At 48.9% G+C, this 12,152-nt stretch overlaps 1 protein-coding gene across 1 annotated transcript in view; it reads right to left on the reverse strand.

Annotated features, from left to right (window-relative positions):
- The window catches only part of LOC138492751 (transmembrane protein 132D-like), a 4,310,707-nt gene extending 4,308,578 nt beyond the window's left edge, over nt 1-2,129 (reverse strand). Inside the window, exon 1 of the mRNA XM_069620132.1 lies at nt 1,840-2,129. Coding sequence (XP_069476233.1) covers nt 1,840-1,933 — 94 coding nt within the window. The 5' untranslated portion in view covers nt 1,934-2,129. The remainder of the gene's footprint in view (nt 1-1,839) is intronic.
- Nucleotides 2,130-12,152: the final 10,023 nt, after the last annotated feature.

The raw sequence follows: 12,152 nt of genomic DNA on the forward strand, positions 1-12,152 counted from the left end.
GCATTGGAGGGCGTGGCTCTGCTGACAGGACACAAGGCTTAGTAAAGAAGCCCCGCACCATGCACCCCACAGAAAGCCTGGCTACACAGGTCGCTGACTGTTCAAGCGGCCTCCAGCGCCCTCTAGAGCCCGGGCCTAGTGCCCGCACCCCCAGTCTCTGGGAGCCCGGCGCCCAGAGCCGACCTCTGCAACCCGCTCCTGTGCACTTCTGTTGGTATCCGGGAAACCCACTAAGCCGCCCCCAGTCCCAGAGCGAACCCCAACAGTCCCCTAGAGACCCCCATAGACCCCGCAGGCCCCTCTCCTAGAACTAATACAGCCTGCCGCTGGAGCCCACTCTCCGGGCACTTAACAGTCAATCCCTGGGGCCCCTAGTGGTCCCTTCTAGACCCTGCCCCTGGTGCTCGCTCCTCTGCAACCACCACCCATCACCTTCACCATAAATACACGTGGGTGTGCCAAGCAAGCTAAGGGTGGGGATGGGGCGGGAGTGTTCTCCCCCAGAAACGCGACGCTGCTTGTTTTATGGGTTCATTGTAAAGCGCCTATGATGTCCTGAGCCGCTTCAGGAGCTGAAGTTCACCTTAAATAGCTCATGTGAAACCTCGCCTGGATGCCGTGCACTCAACAATCCCCCAGCAGCCGTGCTCGGGGTGCACTAGACTGCACGCAGACCCCTGCAGATAGCACTCCCCCAGGACGCCCTCTCCCCAACCATCCTCGAGAGTCCCAGTCTCCCGGAACTCGGAGAAGTCTCCCGGGAGAGGCACGCGCCTCGCACGTGCACTCTGCAGGCGAAGCACGCACGGGGCAGTGAGACAGACCAGGCCACGAGCCTCAGAGCAGCCACGTGCCCGGAAAGCGGGAAAGAGTGTGTGGGCGCTCTGGGATCAGGCGACCCTCTGCTCCCCGAAAGTGGACGTGGCGAGAGGGTGAGAGAGAGAGAGAGAGAGAGGCAGGGATGCGCAGCAGAGACGGGGGCACAATTCCCCACACCCCCAGCCGCCCCACGCCATGCCTCCAGTGTTTACCAAAGTCTATCAAGCCTTACACCAAGACCCACCTTCATGCAGCACAACCAGTGAGAGACTGCGCGGGGGGGGGGGCGTCCCCGACCCCCCCCTCCCCATAGGAGACGGGCTCTCTAAACAAGACAGTGCTGCACCCCCATCCAACGCACCGAGCACTACAGACATGCACACCACAGAAGTGCACGCCGTCAATGCACGCCTTGCCTGGGGCATCGCGCTGTCACTTCCAGCCATGCGCGCTTTCCGCGGCACAGCGCAACGAAGCCCGCGCCTCACACGTAGCACTATACAACACAGTGCAACGGCGTCGCATTATCCCTTATAATCACGGTGCGTCTTGTGGGGGACGGAAGGGCTGGGGGATGCGCTACAACCTTTCATTTATATAATTATCGTTTTGCCCTAAGCGCTGCCTCTTAAAATTACTTGCACCCCCGCTCCTCCCCCCTCCTCCTCCACCCCCAGGGTCCTCGGTAGTGAGATGCACGAGCCATGTCAGGGATAGTTATGGGTGGGACACGCAAACCCCCTTATCATCATGACTGTTTGAGAAATTAAAGAAGGCATCTTTTATTCACACCCAACCTCCTGCATTTAGAAAGATTGCGGATTGTGGCGAGAATGCCACGTGGGGCGATGAAGTAGGCAGTGCCCGCTTCCTTGCACCTGCCCCTCGTCGCCACACGCACTTCATTTTGGAAAGTATTTGAGTGTATGTTGCCGATATCCCCAAGTAACCGCTGTGCCCCTTCCCCTGCCCCCCACACACAAACACCCACTTCATTAAAGCCGGGGGCCGGCTCCTTACCTTGGCACAGGAGCAATGCGGGCGCTGCCAGGATGAGCAGCAGGCTAGGGGTGCCTGGTGGCAGCAGAGCCCTGCTCCGGGCACAGCAGCGCATCCTGGGCTCCGGGCACTGCCCACCCACGGCCGGAAGGGGTCTACTGCTGGCGGTTGGGCTCCATCATCCCTGGGGGCTGGGCATCTGGGCTCCCGGGCTCCTCGCCCACAGTCCGAGCGGCTCCGGGCTCCTGGCACGGGCTTGTGGGCACGCGCGCACCTCCTGGGCTCCGTCTAGCGAGCGGGGGGGGGGGGGGGAGGGCTACCCTTAGACATCAGACATCGTGGGGAGATCCCGAGGGTCTGATCCGTGAGATCCGTGAGGGGCAGCAGCTCCTACAGACGGGGTCGGCGGAATTAATCCACTCGTGGTGCAGGGAAGGATGCGAGGCTGGCAGAGTCACCGAGACGGGGAGGGGGGGGGGACTCGCTGTAAGCAGGTGGGGGGGGGAGGGTCTGGAGAGACAGACTCAGAGAGCCAGAGCGCGAGGTGGGGCTGGCGGAGGAACTAAGGGACAGACAGAAGATCACTGGGCCAAAGAGGGGGTGCCACCCTCGTGCCCCCAGGTACCCCCACACCCCTGTCTTAGACATCGGCACGCAGGCGGCGAGGGGTGAATGGCGGCAGAGAGTCAGTGAGTGGGGGTTAGAGGGGAGCCATTCGCTGGGGGGTAGACTGTGGCAGGCAGCGGAGCAGGCAGAGGGAGGGGGCGAGGCTTGGGGGGGCTTGAGGGTCAAGAAGTATATGGGGACACCGAGCCAAGCATCATGCAAAATAATTGGTGGTTTGGGGGGGCGGGGTACACGAGAGGCACAGAATGGCACGTATATAAAGGCGCAGGGAAGTTTTATTGAAGGTAACGCCGTCAGGGGGCACAGGAGAGAGAGGCACAGCTGGCAGGCACAAGGGCTGGGGGCAATTGGCCGGAAGCTGCCACTAGAGGGCGGCGCAGGTCCAGCTGTGCACCAGTCCACGCAGCCATGCACCCAGTTACTAGGGGCGTACTGATGCCAGTGGTGCCACCCACAGCTGCAGGCTCCAAAGCTGCGAGTTCATGTGCACCGATGCAGGGGGCGAAGAGCCAACAGGTGTCAGTGTCGGCACACAGCACCTCAGTGCAGAGTACGTGGGCAGAGCATGCGCACATGCGGCGTGGCCGCCAGCCTCTGTGCATAGATGGTAGAGTGTGGGTGGCGGCGCTTCCTGCAGGAAGTGCACATGTCCGTGAGGTGTGGTGGCTCTGGGTGTCAGGGTGCCAGCCGCAGGGGTCTGGACTCACATACTAGCATATACACGTGCAGAGCTGCCGGTGTGAGGGTGTGGGGATGGGCCTTTAATCACCTGAACCCAAACCAGGCCCTACACCTAAGAAGCGAGTACACAGTTGTAAATAAAGCAAGTTTATTGTGCAAAGCTCCGGTGAGTGGTTAGATCCGCAGTATGCCCCTACAGGGGGCACGCCCCACATTGGCCTGGAGGGCAGTGAGAGCCCAGCATGAAATGTAAAAAAAATAAAATAAATGCAATTTCTTTTTATTTTATTTTTATAGAATGAAAGAAATGGGCAGGGGAGCCTCACATGGTCAGGCTGAAGCATGAAACTGTCGAGGCACCAATGAACAAATGGCCCGCGCTTGGAAATTGATATTTATTCCTTTTTTCACAGACTGTTTGAGTAGCACCCAAGGGGGTGCTTGGTGATAAAATGTAAGTAAATTGTGATATTTAAAGAATATTTATTCAGCAACAATTGTCAAAATCTAACTGCATAGTGAAGTAACTCATCAAACTGGCCCACATTGGCCAAAAAGGTGACACATTTTGACTGGCCCACACTAGCATTTTGCATTTTTGGTACAGGCATTGCCCTATAGGCCAGGGCGAGCCTGGCAGCTCCTCCCTAATGGCGAGGGGCGCCTACCCAGTGGCCCCCTCACCCATTGTGTAGGAGCTAAGGAGCCAGCCCCGTGAAACAATGAGCACTTACTCAGCTGCTTTTTCCAGCTAATGGAGTGCTCCTGGGCTGGCTAAACTGTCAAAGGGACACACTATTTCCCTTTGACAGTTCTGTTCATTGCCCCAGCCGCACATGCTCACTGAGCCATGCAAGGCTGGGGCGTTTTGCTTCGCCAGCCTTGCATAGCTCATTGGAAATGCTGGCTGGGGCACTGCATGTCTGTATGTGCGAGAGGGAGCTCCCGCGCCTCCTCGCACGTACGGGCAGAGCAACCTGGAGCAGGTCGTTTTAGCACCCACACGCGGGCCAATGCAGAAGGTACGTTTTTTGTTCATTTTTCTTTTTATTTAAACATGCGTATGCTTGTGTTATGAGTGAGTGTAGGGTGATGGATGCTTGTGTGAATGATAGAGTGATTGCTGTATGAATGGGTGTGTGTGTGTTAGTTTGGTTGGTCAGTGGAGGTCATTGGTCAAAGTGTATAAAAAGACGAAGTTAAACTATGTTCCCTACTGGCCTGCACCGCTCTCCACAAACCCCATCGGTATACCCCCTCCGAAACACCAAAACACATGCACCTACTGTTTAAGAGAACGTCCAGTGCAGTGCACTGAAAGTGCAAGTTTCAACTTCTTCCTACACTTTTATTTTAAAACAAAATCATTCCAGAATGGTTTCCTTTTAAAATAAAAGTATAGGAACAGTAAAACTTAATTAAAATAATTAGAGGAGCACCGCTTCCGACCGCTCCCGCCCACTTCGACCACTGGTTCAGCTGATTTTGGCAAGTGGTGGATAGAGGGGGGAAGGAGGGTTGTACAACAAAGGCATTTTAAACATTCCTACTGCCTTTGTTGCACATTCCCCCCTCCCACCTATCAAAATCAACTCTCCTTCTGAGGCACTGTGGAGCCCAGGGGACAGGGATGATATTTATTTTACTGGATTTCTATCATAGATGTCCAGTCAAAAATACCATGCTTTCCCCCTTGGCACTCCAGCGCCTTGCATACATACATAATCATGTTGAGTGCGTTAGGACCACTGGGGCTCAGGGGACATGGATGATATATTTTTACTGGCCATCTATCATAACTGTCCAGTAAAAAATGTCATGCCTGACCCCTGGGCCCTCAGCACCAAATTCAAACGTTTTCCTATTTACCAATTGTTTTAAAGTATGCTCTGCAATACAACATTTTAACCCATTATTTAAAAAGAAATTCATTGGGGGGAAACCCCACAAACCCCCTTTGATTGGTTTTGGCTCCCTTGCTGCACTTGGTCGCTACGGCATTTTTGGGGGAAATAGTTATGCCCCGCCACTTAAAAAATTCACCAGCCGTCACTGGCCCTCAGACTGTATTGGGAACGGGATGGGTGAGCCCGAGGACTGTGGTGGGAGCAGGATTGGCGGGAACCATGGGATAGTGGTGGGAGTAGGGTGGGGAGAGCCCAGGATGTGTGATGGGGTGAGGAAAGCCATGAGACTGGGTAGGAATGGGATGAGGGAGCCCAGAGACTGTAATGGGAGCAGATGGGGGAGCCCAGGGACTTTACCGAGAGTACGGTGCAGTGATGTCATGCAGTATGTACTGTCCATTTGGCATTTTTGGGAGGGGCCCGGCCTGCCCAAAATTTGCTTAGGGGGGGCCCAGGCCAAAAAAGTTTGAAGACCACTTCGTTACATGGTGTTGCAGGACCAAATTAACCCAAGTCTCAGCAATACATCAGTTGGCATGTTATATACTGTATGCAACAATTGAAAACATTCCCAGATACTTTATTACAATCCACCTCCCGAATATGATTGGACAAAACCTCTTCAAAGAAATCCCATATTTTCCCAATTGTTACAATTTCATTGGCCAGTCTTATCTCGATTATCATCTTCAGATCATATTCCAAATCCATCTCTTCTTTGGATTTGTCCGTAGTAGGTCATGACGTCATTTCATGGTTAAACATTGGCATTGAAAACATAATGAATTGCTAGCAATAACTGGTATAAGGTCTTTAACTTTAGTATGATTGCACATGGTCTGCTTATGTATTTTAGCAAATAGAGGAAGGTCTGCATAAACATAATCTTCTATGAACTACTGATTGCAATCTCAATTCCCCAGAGTCCTGGCACCTCTAAAAGACCTTCTAATTTATGCAGCCACATACAGCCTCTGATAACCTGGAAAATACGCAACCGCCAGAGCCTGGCATCAGGCCTCATGTTTATTACCAACAAACAAATGACTAACCCCCTCTAACAATATTAATACAAGGGGCAAGATAACATCTGTTCCATTGCGAGACTCTAAACCTTGGGTGTCATTATGAGGAGGACGGCAAGGGATTACTGCCCTATTCCAAGGTCCCTTAGCCTGTCCCACCTGGAACGGCTGGTCTGACCAGCCGATCTATGCGGGACCCGTTAAGGCACCAGGGCGCTTATAACGGGCTTGCACATCGCGAGCCCGTTATTAGCGCCCTCCCCATTCCCATTGAGCCCTATGGGGGCTCAAATGGGAATGGGAATGGCATGTTCAATGGGGACTTACCGGTCCCGTCAGGGTCGGACTAGACTGGTAAGTCCCCATTGAACTGCACCAGTGCAAGACCCGTTATTGTTGGAAGTCATGGCGCAAATAGCGTCATGACTACCACCAATCTCGGAATGAGGCCCCTTGTCTTGTTCGTACGCTGACCTTACTTGGTGACTCATTCTTCTTTCCATCTAGAATGTCCCTGCTACTTAGAATGCAAGTTCAAAAGCTAACCATGGAGCAAAACACTGCATTGTGTGGATTGTGTCTGTGTTGCATTTGCAGTTTTAATATTGTATCTTTCTTTGTGCGTGAAGATCTCATATGTATACATTCTAAACAATTGCAACACTAAAAGTAACATATCTCATCCATAATTAACTCCCTTTGATTCATATGGATTAGCAACACTGCCCCATTTTGCTGCCCCCCCATAATCAATATGCACTGAAACAAAGCTTGAATCCTTAGGGCATACTTAAATTCTATGCCTGCTCTTGCTCCTGTGCAGTGGAGGGCTGCAGGTATCCCTTCAAGTGTCTTTCAGATGGATCACACTCTTATTGCCCTCCACCTTCTCGGCAGCTGGAGTCACATAGTCCCATAGAAATGCAGCTCGTTCCAGCAATGCATGAAGGGGCACATGTAGACTCTGTCTGCAGGGAGAAGCTGTGTTTTGTGGTGATCATCGGTACTCTAGTGACTTTGTCTCTTGTTGTCTGTTGGTGAGAAGACACAACCTGTGATAAAAGTATCTTAACACTTATCGTTAATGCTGTAAGATATTCCTTAAATTCCTAACACTGCTGCAGTCTCGTGTGCATCTGATGTCAAACTGTTAGCTGAGAGAGGTATATGTAGCCTACGCCCAGTCATGATTTTGTGACAGATCAGATGGTGGTCCTTCCCTGGCTGTTTTTGTATGTAAAATTCAGGTAGTGGGAGTCAAAGAAACCATGAGTTATGAAACTCAGCACACAGTTTGGCTAACAGGCCTTAAGGACCCTATTGAGCTTCTCCACTATTCCATTGGCCTGCAGGTGGTACACCAAGGACAACCAAAGCTTTATTCTGAGCAGCAAAGTGATTTCTGCAAACAAGGCATTAAACAAGTCAGCTCCATTGTCAGATTTTTGTATTTCACAAACGCAGCACCTTGGAAATACCTCTCTCCCCTGAAATCTCCCAGCCGATTTAGCATCAGTGTATACACAGGGATGATCCTCAAGCCATCGGGAGAATGTACAAACCGCCACAATAAGATATCTGAAATCATTGCACCTGATTATCATGGCCACACAATCAACATGGAACTCCTTTTATGGACCAGAGGGCCTGGGCAAGATTCTCCTCACCAACCTCATTGTATTTCTGGGATTGAACTCCTTGCACACTACACAATTCCTCACAAATATATTTACCTGTTCTTGTAAGTTAGGGATACACAAATCCTCCTGGAGCTCTGCTGTAATTTGTCATCAAGAAGTATATGAAAGTATATGAAGTGTAATGTAGGTGCTCTAGGGCCAAAAGAAGCAGCTCTACAGGCAGTTCTACCTTCCCCGCCACTTCCTGTCTCCAAATCAGTGGGTGAGAGAACACATCCTGTCTTCTTCCAGAGCAACTGTTCTTCTCAAGGGGATTTCCTTAGTGTTTCTATTATCTGGAGCCTTAATACTGTGGTGGAAGGGGCTGGCAACTGTACTTCTTGGGACACAGTTTTCATTTTCTGGGAATCTGTGAAAGGAAAATACTTTGCTTCCTTCGTCATCTTGTCTGTGGCATCATTTCCGACTGTAATTGAATTAGTGTGGTTAGTATGGGAAGCGCACTTCACTAGACCTATCTCTGCTGGAAATGTTAATGCTTCAATTAGCCAGGATAGCAGCACAGCATGGTGGACAGGAGCCCCGTTAGACCTCCTAAATCCCTTTCTCTGCCATCTTGATAACTCAGAATGGATGATGGAGGTGATGTATGCAGAGTCAGAATAAACAGTGACTGCCTTCCCCTTACACATTTCTAGTGCCTCTATAAGTGCCACCAGTTCTTCCGCTTGTGCAGAGTAATGAGAAGGCAACGGTCTCTTCAGTCTGATTCAGAACTCCCCATCCACAAGACCCATGACGGATGCACCCTTATGCCTCTCACCTGTCTCTTGGTTTATGGTCAAAGACCAATCAACACAAATCACCTCACCCCCCTCCCCCCCCAGGACATCCTCTTTCACTTTTTCCCTCTCTTCCTCCTCTCCCTCATACCTGGTATAATCACAAACAATATCATTAGGCTGCACCAGCTCTGCGACACATGTCACAGGATTCACTAGGTGACATTGCACCGAATGAATTGAATAATTTGATAAGATTACCTTATACCCTGACACACTTTGAGTCAACCAGGTGGATTTAGAGTTTTCTAGAATCGGTCTAAATGCAATGTCACTAAGCAACCAATAGTTATGGTTAATGACTTTTGAATTGTAAAAGCTGCTGCCACCAGAGTTTGTTCACAAGGGAACTGTCCCTGCATCATTGGGTCTAGGAATCCACTGTAATAAGCTGAAGGTTTGTGGCCAAGAAATGTTTGCTGGGTCAGGACAGTTGTCATCACCTGCCTGTTTGAATGGGAACACAGAAATAATGGTCTCTTTTAATTTGGGGTAGCCAGAACCAGTGTATTACTGATCACAGATGTGAATTCCCTAAAGAAAGGTCCCATTTTCTCAGACCACTCTATTAAACTTTTCACCTTCTGTGCTTCCTTTAGACCCCATAATAAGGGACTCACACAACTAGAATAATCAGAAATCCATGATCTACAATAGTTACGGAGCTCCAAAAACTGCTACATTTGTTTCACTGTGACTGGTTGAGGCGCATTTTGAACTGCAGTGACTCTCTCTGGCATTACCTTCCTCCCTGGGGGTGATATTACTTCCCCCAAGTAAATCACCTCTGTCTGATAGTATTGCAATTTCACTTTGTCCACTTTGTACTCCTTCTCTGTGAGCACGGCGAGTAGCGTTATTAAGTCTCCTCAACACGGCTCCTCTGAAGTGCTGCAGATGAATAAATCAACCATGTACTGATTTACGGTACAGGACACATGTAAATTCCCCAAATGAATCTGGACCACCCTGTTAAAAATACTCTGAGAACCACAGTACCCCTGAGGCAAACTTGTGTGCTCTTATCTCTGGCCACGATACATAAACGTTGTGAGGTACTTAGAATGTGGGTCTGAGGCAGCAGAGAAAAATGCATTTTTTTAAAATCAATTACTGTGACGAGGGTCAACCCAGAGGATGGTGGCAGGATTTGATACCACTGCAAATTCTGACTCAACAATATTATTGAGGGGTGCACATCCTTGATCATCCTCCAACTGGACCCCTTTGCTTTCTTCACAGGATAGATGGGCGTATTGCATGGGGACACAGAGGTGTAGAGGAGGAGCCAAGTACCCCCACCTCAACCACCTCACCCATATTGCCTATATGTTGGGAGCCTGAATGTGAAAACCATGCAGTACCAGTGAGTGTACTGATACCTTGGAGAATCCTGGAGGCAAGGTTCCCATTGAGAAAACGGTACCTGCATACAAAAAGATATGATGGCCACTTGAATGAAATCCCGGAAGAAGCAGAGCAAATGAATGACATTGACGAGTGGAGCCGTCACACAGAGCTGAGTTGACGTGCCTAGAAAAGATGCAGAGACCAGAGAATGCAGATATTCCATAAGGCTTCAAGAAAGTATCAAAGATAAGTGCCATCTTGGGATCAAGGTGAAGAAGCTTACACTACAGAACTGATATAGACAGCAAGTATTTTAAATGTGTACAGATGCAAAAGAAACGCAAGTAGACAAAGTAATCTTGAGGCTAGCTTTATAGTGAATAGATTGCAGCATGCACCAATAAATATACATATATGCATAAAGAGCAGAGGATGGATATTTCCACTATGTGTTAATAGCAGTGCTGGACTCTAGAAAGAAGGCCTCTTTTCCATTGTGTCGCATTAAGAAAACAAGTGAATTACCAAGTGAATCTCAGAAAGGCGAGACTGGATGAGCCATGAAGCCAAGCCAAGAAGCCAAGGTCTTATCAGGCTGGAGTGAATTGACATTGGATGCAAAATCATGTGAAAGAACAGCTCCTATTCAGAAGACATAAGCAAAACAAGGAAGACATCAGAGGTCTATTAAAAAAATAGTATTTTAAAGACAGTGAAAGCTCAAAATCATGGTCTTCAGTCACTTGGAAGGATGAAGTTGGATGAGCAAGATGCTCACACCTACGCATGAGGGCAGAGTGTGCCTTCACTCCCCTGAAATCTCCACAGTACAGAACAAACTCAAGGCCTGTGAAAACAAAAAGAAGATATGGAGGCTGAGTACCCCAAAAGGAAATACACCAAACGCGGGTTACAAAGGAACATACAAAAGATCTTTATTTTATACTGAACAGTTTCAAAGGACAAAGCAACAGATAGCTATCGGCCCTCAGTACAACACAGCGAACTCCATCTTGGTTCGGTGAGCTCAGTGAGTGGGACTGTACATTAGAATAGTCGCACTCCTTATACCCTCGAAATCATGATGTTCAGCCCATTTCCAGGTTAATATAAGTTAATACATTACGGATCTAGGGTGTGTGCCGAGTTCGTACATCTGTACATTTAGAGTTTACCTTTAATATATTCACTAACAAGCCTCAATGGCAACAGTATATCTTAGGATTTTATGTTAAACCTTCTCAAACAGTTTTATACAATGTAGTCAAACAAGTGTTCACATTTCGGTATTTGAATAAATTGTGTTTAACATATGCTCGTGGATTAGCTTCGTTGGCGCAAGTAATCCTCTACACACAGGTCAGCGAAGGACAAGGTCTCAGTTCATGACCCCAACATGTAGCCTGAAGGCAAGTTATACATTAGTTTATACACAGAGGTCAAGACGGCCATGTAACATTCAGAATGACATTGTCCACCATCTTAGAACACAGGGTGACTTTAAGAGGAAGAACCTAAAATGGCGGATAGACCTAAAATGGCGGCTTACACTGATCTAAGGTCAAGACCTTGCAACACGGATTTCCTCGCAAGTGGCTTATAAGCAGTTTGGCATAGGCCAATATACATATATTCATACAGCATAGGCATGATATAATTTCCCATTCGAGAAACCCTCCTTTTGGCTTATGCCAAGCACTAAAACTACTTCTGGACACTTTACGAACAACTCCACATCTCAACATCCATACACCCTGAATCACTGTCAGAAATATCTATTGCCATTAGATCGTCTATCAAAATCTCTTCCAGCACATACTGTTTGGAACTCTTATCTGGGGCGTATACCTTGTGTCCTATTGTCCCTATCGCCTGTGCACAACATCCCCCTAGCATCGAACATATACTAGGTAAACACTGTATACAGCAACAAAGAAACAACAGAATTCCCAAAATGATCAGCAAGAATGAAAGCACCTTCCAAACCCAAGATTGCAAGAAGTCCCAGAACCAAGCGCTAAGATCCCAGTTTCCCTCGGGAACATGCACTTCTGAACTAAAGACGTGCAGATTCTGTATTGCCTTGAAGATAGTTGGGGAGGAATCTAGCACGAAAACACAGCAAACGGACCCCACCAATTTACACACTCCACCACGTTCAGCCAGAATGACATCTAATGCCATTCGGTTCTGAAGTGCTACTAATCTTATTGCTTTCTGTTCTAATGTCATATTATAGAGTATGTCCGTGGTCCAGTTGAT

This window comes from Ambystoma mexicanum, chromosome 10 (genome assembly GCF_040938575.1).
Source record: "Ambystoma mexicanum isolate Mex_15411 chromosome 10, UKY_AmexF1_1, whole genome shotgun sequence".
NCBI lineage: Eukaryota > Metazoa > Chordata > Amphibia > Caudata > Ambystomatidae > Ambystoma > Ambystoma mexicanum.